Below are 14,094 nucleotides of genomic sequence, written 5' to 3'. Positions count from 1 at the left end.
ATTTAGGGCTGAAGTGGTGAAAAGATATGAGAAACAGTTTTATTATTGGGATGACTTGCTGTGATTGATGGGGAGCAGAGCTAGAATGGGGCAGCACCTGGAGGGCCACGTCTGCCCAGCTTTGAATCCTGTGATTCAGGAAGGTCCTTTCCCTTCTCTTGGGTGTCAGTTTCCTCACTTATGGTGTGATACCCAGCCCCTCCCTGAGCCTTTGGTGGTCAGAAGCCATGATGGATGTGAATGGGCGTGGTCAAGGTTAATACAGGACCGACTGAAGTCTCTGGTGAGTGTCCCTGGCCCAAAGAGGGAAACAGTGCCAGGAACTGATTTGCGTCTGCAGAGAGGGCAGACTGAGGAGCTTGCTCCCTGTCACCCACCCAGTCAGCTCTACCCACAGCGCAGGCAGGGAAGGGTGACTCGCTTATCTATCTGGGCCTCCATCGTGGTTGCTAGGAAACAGCGCCTGGTGGCTGGGACTGGCGGAGCAGCTGGTGCTCTCCAGCATGGTGTGGTGCCATTGCTTGGGAGGGGGGGTGCTTTTGGAGAGGACTGGAAGGAGGAGGGAACCCAGCGCTGAGTAACCCCAGGGATAGTGGCCAGGGATGACACAGCCTTCTTGGTGGAATTGTGTTTGGTGGGGGGTGTGAGATGGGCTGGGGGAACACCTAGCCTGGTGCCCAGTGTGCCCCATGCTCTGTCTGCACAGCTACAGCAGCAGTGGTGGCCCGTTCCTGCCACGTACTGCTTATCTGCCATGCTCCAGGCCTCCCATCAGGTGCGTTATATGGACACCACCTCTCTTTTGACAAACCCGAGAGGAAGGTATTGTTAGTCCCCATTTTATAGATGAGGAAACAGATTCAGGGAACTGAAGCGGCATCTACAAAGTGGAGAAAACCGGGTGTGTGTCCAGGCTGGCTGTCCCCAGAGGCCGGGAGCCTCTGCCCTTCCCCTGTCCCCAAAGCCTGTGAGCCTCTGTGGAGGCTATTGGCCCAGGGTCTCCTCGGTGCCTGGCACATGGCACACATTTCTAGTCTGATCCTTGCAGCACCCCTGCAGGGTGAGCATAGTTGGGAGAACAGCTCAGAGAAAATGACTTGCCTGCCTAAGACCTCCCAGTGCATGTCTGGCAGAGGCAGTATTCCAACTTGTGACAGCGGCTGGAGTCCAGGCTCTGCCGGTCTCTCTACTCCCTCTGCCACACCACCTCCCTCCCCTAAAGCTGGAGGTGGATGGCAGTAGACTCTTTCAGGATGCTGGCTGTTGGGCTGGCCACAGAAAGCAATACTAATAAATGATGATCATAGCTAATGAGAGCTTTTATTAAGCTTCTCATCCAGTGCTCTAAACCCATTAGAAGTTTCTGCAGTGCTGGGAAATGTTTTGCTCTGTCCAGTACAGTAGCCACTAGCCACATGTTCTTTTGAGCACTTGAAATGTGGCTAGTGCAACTGAGAAGTGAATTTTTTATTTTAATCAAATTTAAATAGCCACATATGGCTAGTGGCCACTGAATTAGGGCAGTGCTAAAATAGAGCACTGGTTGGAGAGCTTTCTTGAATGATCACTTATTCTTACAACAAACATGTGAGATAAATTATCACCATCCCCATTTTACAGAGGAACCTGAGCTGCAGGGAAATAAAACAAACATGCTCATGTTTACTCAGCTTCATGTGTGGCAGGGCCAGGATTTGAATCCCCCCGCAGGTGAACCCAGGGCCTGTTACATTGTCCTACCAAGTCCATGTTTTCCTCCTTGAGGTCAAGGTCAGGATGCACTGGGGTGGATACAGTGACAGCCAGGGCCAGTGAGAATGGCACGAGGCTGACAGATGGAGTGTGGGATGGAGACAGGAGGTGGAGCGGGACATGATCCCCGAAAGGGGAAGCATTGGATCCCCAGGGAGAGCACCTTGACCTGGAGTCTGGGTAATCTTGGCTCCCGTCTGCTCTTTACTCTGGATTTGGGCCCTGACTCTGCCAATGTCTGGGTGAACCTAGGGCAAATCACTCCCACTCCCTGAGTCTCATTTGCTTCATCTCTGAAATAGGAATGATAGTAGCAGCAGCCTCATAGGACGCGGTGATAATGAGGCAGGATTGTGTGTGCATAGATGCGATGAGGCACTGTCAGCAGTGACACACCATACAGCTCAGCCTCCTCGTTAGCTCCAGAAACGCTACGGGGGGGGGGGGGGTGGTACGCCAGCTGCCTCTGTGGAGCAGAGGGGACACACGCTCACTCGATCTTGATTTTCAGGTTGAATGTGCTGTGAAAGTGGTGTCTCACCATCCCAGGAGGTGTCAGAAGTTACCATGTTCTCAGGACAGGGTCCAAGGTTGGAATTGGGTGGGGCCTGGGAAGCTGCATTTAAAGTTGCTCTTAAGGTCACATTCTGACCCCTCTTTCTAACCCATCTGCAGCCTAGGGGCAGAGGCCTCTGGGGACAACTCATTGGCATTCCTAAGTGGTCAGACTTGTTAACAAGAGCTGCAGCCTTTGTATCAAGTTTCTGGCTTTGTCTACCTTTCTTTTCTCTCTCTCTTTCTCTCTGTCTTTTCCCCTCTCTTTTATTATGGAAAGTTTCAGACATTACCAGAGTAGAGAGAATAGTATAACAAGCCTCTTTCTCATATCCATCACCACAACTAAACTTCAACAATCAACTCAAGGCCAATCTTGGGTTACCTAGAAGCCTGCTACTCCCCAGTCCCCCTGACCTGAGGTTATTTTGAAGCAAATCCCAACATGCCTGTTTTTAAATAGTCCCTATGGCCCCTCGTAGATTCTGGGAGCTATCAGTTGGTACAGTTGCAGAGGGGGGCAGTTTAGCAATCTCAAAATAGCCATGCAAAAGAGTCATGTGATGTAGTCATGCGAATGCCCTTCGCTCCTGCTCTTCCACGTGACGGGTCCGTCACACAAACGATCTACCTGCACGAGTGCGAAACGAAGCCTGCATAGGGTTCTTCATTCCAGTATCGTTGGTGATAGTGAAGGTTTACAAACAACCGGTCTGGTGAAGGAAACTGGCTAAAAATTTATAAAGTTTACAGTGGACTTATATAGTACTATGGAAAGGAATGAGGAAGCTCTTTACAAAGTGATATGGACTGATCTTAACAATGTATTCTTATTTTTTTTTTTTAAGATTTTAAAATTCATTTATGAGAGAGAGAGAGTGAGCTTGAGTAGGAGGAGGGGCAAAGGGAGAGGGAGAAGACTCTGTGGCCCATGGTTGGTGGGGGCGACCCCAGGATCTTGGGATCATGACCTGAGCTGAAGACAGATGCTTAACCAACTGAGCCACCCAGGCGTTCCTTCCTAATGTATTCTTAAAAGACAAAAGTAAGGTGCAGAATGTTGTGAATGATGTGTTGTTATGTTTGTAAAAATGGGGGAAATAATGTATTTGAAATACACCATTATTTCTAGAAGGATGCACATGAACCTAGTAAGTTGGTTACTTTATTAGAGAGGGACTAAGTGGCTGGCGGACAGGGATAAGAGAGAGATTTTTCTCTCTATATCCTATCTATCTTTCGAATTTTGTACTAATATTTTAAATTCCTGTATTTCTTATAGAAAAATAGAACTTCTTTTTTTTTCCCCAATAAACCTAAAACTGCTCTTAAACATGTCTATTAGTTAACAAAAAAGTATTTCTCCAAATGAGTTGAAACTTGCACAAAACTTGCATAAATATTCATAATTCCCCCAAACTGGAAACTATCAAGGTGTTTTTCAGGAGGTGAATGGATAAATAAACCAGGACTATTATTCCATATAATGGGGTATTATTCATTTATAAAAAGAAATTAGCTATCAAGCCATGAAAAGACATGGAGGAAATTTAAATGCTTATTGCTAAATAAAAGAAACCAGCTTAAAGAGCATATATAATGTATGGTTCCAACTATATGACTTTCTGGAAAAGGCAAAATTAGAGAGATAGTAAAAATCGAGTAGTTTTCAGGGGTCACAGAGTGGCAGGAAGAAGGGATGAATAGGTGGAACTTGGGGGATTTTTAGGGCAGTAAAGATACGCTGTACGATACCATAATGACAGCCACGTGACGTTCGTGACATTATGCATTTGTCCAAACTCATGTGATGTAACAGGCCAAGAGTGAGCGCTAACCTAAACTCTGGACTCTAGTAAATAGTAACATATTAGTTTTGTTCATCAGTTGTAACAGATGTATCACACCCATCAGTGCAAGATGTTGATAATAGGAGAAATTGTGCTTGGGAGTGAGAGGGAGTATGTGGAAACTCTGTACTTTCTGGTTAATTTTTCTGTAAACCTAAAGCTTCTCTAAAAAATGATCTATTAATTTTTTAAAAATAGAATTTCTAATTACCTGGAACCTGAAGAAGACCGGCTGCCTCTGCTTGTGAGGTTGTAGTTGTGAGTGGGGTGGGGAGCATGGGGATACTTGTTTAGCCCTAAGGCTGGTCGACCTGAGTGTCGCCATGGGCAGTGGCATCGGCATAGCCACTGTGGTCTTTGGTGAGACTATTGCAGAAGAAGCAGAAGCTTTATGGGGAATGGATAGGCAGGCTGTAGATTCTTGGGCTTTGGAAGTCAGAGGAATTTGTCTTTGAGCCTGTAAGCAATAGGGAGCCATGGAGAATTTTATGAGGAGAGTGCCACAGGGAGCTGAGCTTCAGGAGTCCAGGTGTCAGAATTAGTTCTGCCCCTTCTTTGGGCCTCATGCTTTTTATCTGTAAAACCAGAAGGGTACAGTAGGTGATTGGAGAGGTCATCTTCAGCTTCAAGGTTCTGACAGCAAAGAGCTTTTCCTGACTTTCCAAACCCCTTTTCCTCCCTGCCCCACCCGCTTTAATTTTTCTGCTGCTCTGCGCTATGCTGTGGCTGGAACCGCCCCCTGGGGGGAATGTCTGCTGAATGGAGTCTGAGCCTTGGGAGCAATTCTGTTTTATTTTATTTTTGTCGCTCCTTTGAAATCTTCAAGGAGAAAACCCAAATCTGTGCCAGCTCCAAGGAGGAGCAACTTGGAAGGGAGTTAGAAATAACGAGAAGGGTAATCAAATCCTTTCAGGGTTCCAGAGCACGGGTGAGCTGCAGTTGGAGATCTAGCCAGGACCGTTTCCTGCTAGAAGGATTTGATTTGACTCTGAGCTGCCCAAGCTCCTAGAAGGTTCTATGCACGAGACAGCCTGGAGGCTCCAGCTGGTAGTATGAATTGGGGGAGATTCTCTGCTCCTTCCAGATCATCTCTTGTCATCATAGTGTGATTTATGAGCTTTTCCTCTAAAATATGAGAACACTGGCTCCTGATTATGCCCTGTAATGCCGGAAAGCAGTGGCTGCAGCATTTCTGATTAACAATTCTCTTTAGACCACCATCTTGTTACAAGAAGGATACAAGAGGTTGAATACAGATGGATTAAAGTCTTTTAAAAAAATAATATGCTTTCAGTCTAGTTAGGTGTCTGGAGGATCTTTGCTGCCATCTGAGGGATCTGGGCTTGATTCCTAGATTAATTGCAACATACCAGCTGTTATGAACAGAGAGGCTGCTTACCTTTGAGTCTCTACCTCCTCATATATGGGGTGAGAGTAGGGGAACGCTAGTAGCTCCTGCCTTATGGGGTACAGATAATGTGAAATAATTTTGTGAATAAGTCAGCACTGTGCCTGCAACAAATGATGGACTCCATAAATGCTAGTGATGATTACTATTTTGAGGCCCAAATAGTAGATGGTCTGAAAGTTATTTGAAAAATATTTGGAAAGCATTTTTATAACTATGTGTTGATATGGTAGGGCTTGCCTTTTGGGGAGTGATGGCATCTCAAACCAATTCAACACATAAGCCATGTCATAGGCATACCTGTGCAGCTTGTTATAGTTCAGAGAACAAAATGTAAACTTGGGCAGGTTCCTGATTACAGTTTACACAGAGCTGTGTTTTCTTCCTCTATAAAAATGGATAATAATGTCATGGTGTGTGTGTGTGTGTGTTTACGATGTGGTATGTGGTGTATGGTATGTGTGTGCATGTGTGTAGTATGCTGTGTGTGTGGTGTGGTGTATATGTGTTGTGTGTGTGTGAGGTGTGTGTGTGTGTGTGTGTATGGTTGTGTTGAGTGAGACTCCCATAATCACAACTCTTAATATCCTTGGGTAAAAGCACTTGGTAAAAATAAATAGTAATTTGTTGTACAGATAGCGATTCCTGATGATCTAGTATGTGCAGGGAAAATCTACCTTCAGAGCTTAAATTTCATTTGAGGAGCTAAGGTGGATATGACTCACGTTCGTGAAAGAATTAAAGCAATGGCAGGAGGCAGACAGAGACAAATTAGAAGTACCATGGGAGTTCAGAGTGGGGCTGGGAGGACCAAGCAGTCCAGGACTTCCTGGGAGGAACAGTATTTGACATAGGCTCTAAAGAAGGTTTTAAACTTTTCTTCTTGCCTACTCTTTAAGTGAACTCAGGGGGAAAAAACTCTCTTGCCTCATACATTTTAACTTGACATCTGAAATGTTTCATTATAAGGTTAAATAGTTATGAAGGATAGTATTTCTACCATATTGTAAATATTGACCTTGTAGAATAAAATTACACTCTTAACTGTATCAAATGGAAATGAAATAACAGGGCAATTTTTTATTTTGCCTTTTTATTGCAGGATCACTTATATAGAGTAGAATGCACAGATCTCCAGTATGCAACTCAGTTTTTGTTTTTTTTTTTTAAGATTTTATTTGTCAGAGAGAGAGCAAGCAGGGGAAGGGGCAGGCAGAGGGGGAAGCAGTCTCTGCTGAGCAGGGAGCCCAAAGCCAGACTTGATTCCAGGACCCTGGGGTTGTAACTTGAGCTGAAGGCTGATACTTAACCCACTGAGCCACCCAGGCATCCCACAACTCAATTCTTTTTTGTCAGTGTACCTGCCACCCAAACTGAGGTGGGATCTATCTCCAGCATTCCAGAAGGCACCCTTGTACCCCCTCCCAGTCAATTCCTCCCCAACAGTGACCATTTCTCTGACCTCTATCACCATAAACTAGTTTTGCATGATCTCATTCGTTCTGCCTTCTTTTGAGCAGTGTGAGTTCTGTGAGATTCAAGCATGTTGCTGACAGGTGGCAGTAGTTCATCATTTGTCTTTGTTGTATAGTATTCCATTGAGTCCCATTTTGAGATTTAAAAAAATCTTGTCTACTCTTAATGGACATTTTGGGTTGTTTCTAATATTTGGTTGTAAAACTACTCTAAGTGTTCTATATATTTTTTGGTGGACATAAATACTGGATGTGTTTGGGGTAGGTAGCCATGAGTGGGATTGCCAGATCACAGGATAAATACTGTAACACATTGGTATCCACCAGCATCTGTCAAAAATTATCCAAATGAGTCAGAAATTTTATTTCGTGCCTTTCTTTACTTTCTTGAACTCATCATTCCATTCTAGTTCTTTCACAGAATTTTATCCCAATATATTTCTAGACTTGAAACTCTTCTATTCATTATCATACTTCTTTTTTAAAAAAGATTTTATTTATTTATTTGAGATACAGTGAGCAAGAGACAGAGCATGAGTTGAAGAAGGAGCAGAGGAAGAGGGAGAAGCAGACTCCCTCCTGAGCAGGGATCTGGATGTGGGTGGGACTCGATCCCAGGACTCCAGAATCATGACCTGAACAGAAGGTAGACACTTAACAAACTGAGCCACCCAGGTGCCCCAATCTATCCTACTTCTTTTGATCTAAAACATGTATATAAACTGAAATAGACATTGGAAATTTTTCCTTTGCCCATAGAACTCTAAGTATCTTTCTTTTGGATTAATTTATCATTACAGTGATCAGATACACAGTTCATCAAAATAATATTGGTTATTTCATGCATTGACAAATAATTACTAAACATAAAGTAAGACAGTGGGGGAAATGCTCCTCATAATGAGATGGAAGGGGGTGGTTGATGGCAGTGCTTCTCATACTTTAAGATACATAGGACCATCTGGGGATCTTGCTAAAATGCAAATTCCGATTCAGAAATTCTGGAGATGGGGTCTGAGATTCTGCTTTTCTAATAAGCCCACTGCGGAGGCTGATGCTGCTAGTTCACAGGCCACACTGAGTAGCAAGGGTTCGTGATCCCAAAGGAAGATGATTCCCTTGTACTTTTTGTGTACCCCTGGGAAGCCTTTGTGTACCCCAGGGTAGGGCTATCCCCTGTGAAGACCACTTCTCTGAAGGATGCTAAGAGGGAGTTGGCCATTTTCAGACAGGATGCCCATTTATGCAGTTGGGACTGGATATTTCAAGGACTGGTTTGAATGGTTTTAAGAGTCCACTGGGGGTGAATCCCAACAAGTAAAGTTTGTGGCTGGGTGGTGGATGGCCTTGAATTCCATGCCAAGGAGTTGGGCTTAATACTTAGGCAGAAGGGGGCTGTGGGGCATTATGAGCAGGGAGCTGGTATGAGCAGAGAGCTTTGGGGAGACTGATGTGTTGAGCAGCTTGTGGAATGGCTGGGAAGGAGTTAAAGCCGAGGGCTGGCAGCAGTGACAACGCTATGGGTTTGAAGATGAGGTTGGCTGTAGTTATTGGGATTTGCCTGTGATTTTTATCTCCACCTCCCCAGCTTTTGAACTTTTGCCCTGGTTCTACAGACTTGGTTTGCTGTCAGTATTTCCTGAAGTGTGGGTGACATTCCTCTGGGGGGTACTTGAGATGTTTATGCACGGAGCTCAAGGTGATTTAACGCGGAACACAGACGTGGCCTTAAGTAACACCGAAACCCAAGAGCCCCCAGCATCCCCTTCTCAGCCTCTCTCAGCCCTGATGGCATCTGGAGAAAGTCTTTAGCACCTCGCAGGCTCCCATTTTCCTTTTGTTGGTAGAGAGCAGGCAGCTTGGGCTCAGGGCCTCTGGTAAGCAATAGTCTCTAGATAGAATTTTACAAACTTTTTGTTTTTGTTGAATTCCTTTTTTGTGTCGCAGGATGGCACGTGGTCCTAGTTTTCCCCTCACTGTGGTGACACAAAGCCGTTCATTTCAAATGCGTTCATTTCAGTAGGAAAAGTGAGCCAATTGACTCGATCATATGGAAGAAATAATAATGCTGGCGGCATGTGGATACAGCAGAAGCCATGGTGGTGACACGCCATGATTCAACTTGGGGAAACATTGGGTTAGACCGTGTGACGGAAGCCAGCGCGTGCCATAGCTCTGTGCCAATGCCGGAGAGGCTTGGGGGGGGGCGGGGAGGGGTCGTGGCGGTGGGGAGGGGGGCTGCAGGAATCGCAGTGCCTCCGTCAGGGGCCCTGGGTCAGCCGGGTGAGTCCCACCGCCGTGCAGACCACAGCCTAACGCCTGCTGCCCCTTGCCTCTGCCCGCAGAGATCCGCACGCAGCTGGTGGAGCAGTTCAAATGCCTGGAGCAGCAATCAGAGTCCCGGCTGCAGCTGCTTCAGGACCTCCAGGAGTTCTTCCGCCGGAAAGCTGAGATTGAGCTCGAGTACTCCCGCAGCCTGGAGAAGCTGGCCGAGCGGTTCTCCTCCAAGATCCGCAGTTCCCGGGAGCACCAGTTCAAGTGAGGAGGGGGCGGGGGCGGGGCCCTGCGTCTAGGGGAGGCAGCAAAGCACAAAGGAGGCAAAGACGCCCTGGAGGCAGATGGTGTGCTTTTAAGGCCTTGGGGATGCCAGTTACGGACCCTTCTGTGGGTGACTTCCTCCGTGGAGAGTGAGGATAGAGGTTGTTCTCATGCATAAGGATGCTGCAGGGAGTGAGTGAGGAACTCGGAAAAGTGCTTGTCACAGACAGTACGTGCTCAGTAAATTGTCCTTGCTGTAGCTATTTTCCTACCGAGCACCAGGCACTGAGCTAGTCTTCATCTGGGCCAGAGTGACCTCCCCCCTCCTTTCAGGACCCTCGGACCCTTTTATCTGGGGACCAGCCAGCCCACTTCCCAACTCCCTCACACAGGGATCTCAGAATCTCTTCTCCATGGACTGATGCTCAAGGCATCCCTTCTGCTTACTCCCCTGGAGGGTCGGTACTCTTTCTCTGCTTCATTTATTTACAATACACAAACTCCCCAAGTCCTGATTTCTCTTGCTCCATACTCTGGGTTTGTGAGTGCAGATCCCCTCAGGCACTGACAGGGCAGCCTCTGAGTCTGCCAGCAACACAAAACCTCTTTGCCTTGAACCCACTGGGGCCAGCCTCTTCCAGCGCAGGTAGGAGGTAGCAACCTCACCGGGAAGGCGTTCACGGGGCAGGGTGCCTCTGTGGAGCTCTCTCTCTCTCTGCCATGCTCCCTGGACCTTCTCCTCCATCTCTCCAGCCAGTCGCCCTCGACCTCAGCAACTTGCTTCAACCCCCGACCTCTGGGTCTGATCCAGTTTTTCTCTCTACATTTAAAAAAGCTGTGGTGCATAGAACACACATAATATAAAATCTACCATCTTAACCATATTTAAGCATACAGTTAGGTAGCATGAAGGATACTCACACTGGTGTGCGGCAGTCACTACAATACGCCCCCCACAACGCTTGTCATCTGGCGAAACAGAAACTCCATTCCCGTCAAACACTAACTCTGCATTCCCTCCCCCTCTAATCCCTGTCAACCACCACTGGACTTGTGGTCTCCATGAATCTCACTACTGTAGGGACCTCAGAGAAGTGAAATCATATAGCAGTTGCCCTTTTGTAACTGGCTTATTTCATTTAGTACAATGTCCTCTAGCTCCCTCCCTATTGTAACCTATGCCTTTTTAAGGCTGAGTAATATTCCATTGGGTGTACACAGCACATCGTGTGTATCTGTTCACCTGTCAGTGGACCCTACCTTACTTCCACCTTCTTCCCTATGTTTTTTTGCCTTCTGCTCTGGTCAGGGAGCGCTCTTCCTTTTAACTCCCGTAAACATCTCCTCTCAACTGTGCTACAGCATTCAAACACTCACTTTTGTGGAAATTTTTTATCGAAGAGCAAAAATGCGTTGCATCTTTGCAAATACGCCTTGTTTTTCTACCCAATGTCATTTATTCAGACTTAGCCTGCAGGAGGAAGCTGCTTCTTCTTCTTCTTCTTTTTTATTTTTAAGATTTTATTTATTTATTTGACAGAGAGAAATCACAAGTAAAAGGCAGGCAGAGAGAGGCAGGGGAAGCAGACTCCCCACTGATCAGAGAGCCTGATGTGGGGCTCGATCCCAGGACCCTGAGATCATGACCTGAGCCAAAGGCAGAGGCTTTAACCCACTGAGCCACCCAGGCACCCCTGGGGAGAAGCTTCTATTAAAATAGCATCCAGGCACTGTCTAGGCCCTTTCACACACATTATCTCATTTTTTGGTTAGATATTTTTGGGGAGGAGAGTGGGGAGAAAGTTTACTTTTTTTTTTTTTCTTTCCAAATGATGAAAGTAAAATGCTCATTGTATGTAATTTAGAAAATACAGAAAAACAAGGGGGAAAAAGTCACTTGCACAGTCCTGCCCTTTGGAAGCAATGCTGCTCCCATTTTGGTGCCTTCTCTGGCCTATCTTTTCATCCTAACAACAGCCATGACAATTTACCGAGTGCAGTACTGAGCGCTTGGGGCCGGGTGGGGGTCATTGCTCTGTCTTAAAGATGAGGACAGTGCAGCTCTGAGAAGCAGCTTATCCAGGCATGTCTGTGGGCCAGTCATTTCAAGAAGATGGATTTGAACCGTCATTCTCATTCTGCCTCATTGGCCTGAGATAAGAAAGGGCTGGCTGCAGCCCGAGAGCAGCGATGGGAACCGAAGTCTCCCTTAAAACCAGAGATAGAGACACACTCACGGAAACACTTATCTCTGGCTGAGCTGTCACTGGAGCCATCCAGGGTGGTGTGGTCAGGCTGTGGCTTCAGCTCCTGCCTATCTCCTTCCTTCCCATTTGCAGTGTGAATGTGGGGGAAAGGGGGAGATGTAAGGGCATGAGGGAGCGTGGGTGGGGGTCCCCTGTTCCCTCGCATTGCCTGTAATGGGCTCGGCCAACCCCTCATGGGTTCATTAAACAGAGGCCACCAGACGGAACAGGAGTCCCAGCTGGCAGTCGGGCCAAGCAGGCTGCTTGAGACACTATGAAATTCTAATTAGGGTGTGGGCTCAGGCCAGTGCAGCTGGCATAGGCCCTCTGCACGATGCTAATGTGGCTTTTGGAAGCAGGAGTCTCTAAGGGATGCCTGGACTAGCCCTTTGACCCCAGGGCCAACCAGTGCTACCTCTTTGGAGCTCAGTGAACAGGATCTGTGCTGGGCTCTGGGTCCTTTGTCCTGCTGTCCAGAGAAGGCTTGTCTTGCTGTCTTACAGTTACTTCATTTAAGAGTGTCCATCTCTCTAGCAGGTAGCCTCTCAGGACATTGAGGGCAGGGCCCAGATCTTGTTATCTTATTCCCACTGCAGTGGGCCCCAGCGCCAGAGAGAGATGGGGTATTTGTGCATGAGCAGGAGCAAGGGAAGGAGAAAATGTACTTAGTCTGTAAAACCTACTCTGGCTGAGAGATTTTGTTTAGAGAGGGAGTTGAGTTGCCCAAGATAGCCCAGTAAATGAGTGGCCGGGCTGGGACAGAAACTGTCTTAGTTCCTTCGGCTGCTGTAGCCAAGTACCATAGACCAGGTGGCTTGTAAATGGATTTCTCATCATGCTGGGAGCTGGAAGTCCATTAGTTTGCAATCATTTGATAGTTTCTTTCTTTTATCTTTTTATGTTTGATTGTTTATCTCTTTCTTTCGCTAGAGGGGAAATCCCACCGTGGCAGGAACTGCCTCTCCTGTTTCTTCTGATAAATCAGGGCCTGGTACCTCATAGGTCCTCAGTAAATACTGGCTAAATAAACAAATCAACAAATCCAGAGTTTTACGGGCACACCGAGGAAACACCGGGTCAGACTCAGAGGAGGTAACACCTGAACACTGAGGCCTGAGGAGCAAACAGGTGGCAGAACTCAAAGAACATGGCCAGAAGGCCTGGGTGCCTGCCCCGACTGTACCAGTTGTGGGCATGTCCCCCCTCAAGAGAAGGGACAGTGTTTGAGAGCAGGAACTGTGTTTTGTTAGTCTTGGTGGTTCAGCATACCACACAGTCCAGGAAAATCAGAGGCCTCAGTGATATGTGATAGTAGAAAAGAAATAGATGATGATGGTATTATCCTCCAGATGTTCGACCTGCCCCAGTTAAACCCTCAGGCCCACCACTTGAACCTTTCTTGGAATCATGTGCTACAGGGTGCTCAGCCCCAGTGAGCTCAGCCCCACTGAGCCCAGCCCTGACAGTGCCAGCATGGCTGCATTCTCAGCGTGCAGACCGCTGATTCTCATTGGGTCTTCACGTGGTGGAGAGCAGAGAGAGAAAGCAAGTTCTCTCCTGACTCTTCTAAGGGCACTAATCCCATTCATGAGGGCTCTGCCCTAATTCTAATTACCTGCTGAAGGCCCGATCACCTGATAACCGCCATACTGGGCAGTATATGGCATATATATATATATATATATGCCATATACTGCCCAGTATGGAACACATATAAATATATGTGTTCATACACACACACACACACACACACACACACACACACACATATATATATATATAATATGATATATGACTTTTAAGGGAACCCAGACATTCAGTCCATAATAAGAGCTCAGGTCTCTTGATCTTGATTCCTCCATTTGCTCTTTATCTTCCCAGGCAATTAAAAAAAAAATACACACACACACACACACACACACACACACACACACACACATGCAGCTGCCCAGGAGGTACTTTGATGGACATAAATGTAATACATGTAATGCTGGTTATCTATTCTGTGTAACAGCAATACTTGGTATTAAAACGCAGTACCTCATGGTTTAGGGGGTCAGGAATTTGGACAGGGCTCAGTCAGGTGATTTTCCCGCTTTATGGGTCTTTGACTGGGATCACTGATGATCAGTGGCTGGCAGCTGGGCTGGGTCCAAGAGGGCTTCACCTATATGCATGGTGTTTTGGTGGGCATGGTTGCAAGGATGGGCCCAGCTGGGCTGCCTCCTTCCCTGTGTGGTGTCAGGGCCTCTATACCTAGCATTTCAGCT

General features: G+C 46.8%; 1 protein-coding gene across 6 annotated transcripts in view; it reads left to right on the top strand.

Annotated features, from left to right (window-relative positions):
* Positions 1–14,094, top strand: part of SRGAP3 (SLIT-ROBO Rho GTPase activating protein 3) — a 252,499-nt gene that overhangs the window by 111,076 nt on the left and 127,329 nt on the right. For all 6 annotated transcript variants that reach the window (XR_006601547.1, XM_004738436.3, XM_004738434.3 and 3 more), the window contains exon 2: positions 9,386–9,578. Coding sequence is in view for 5 of the 6 variants with exons in the window: in XM_004738436.3 (XP_004738493.1) it covers positions 9,386–9,578 (193 nt within the window). In the remaining variant the exon portion in view is untranslated. The remainder of the gene's footprint in view (positions 1–9,385; positions 9,579–14,094) is intronic.

Source organism: Mustela putorius, unplaced genomic scaffold, assembly GCF_011764305.1.
Source record: "Mustela putorius furo isolate JIRA1106 unplaced genomic scaffold, ASM1176430v1.1 tig00003850_pilon_pilon_pilon, whole genome shotgun sequence".
Classification (NCBI taxonomy): Eukaryota; Metazoa; Chordata; class Mammalia; order Carnivora; family Mustelidae; genus Mustela; species Mustela putorius.
Note: the sequence above shows the minus strand (reverse complement) of the source record. Positions and strands in the feature narration are given on the sequence as shown.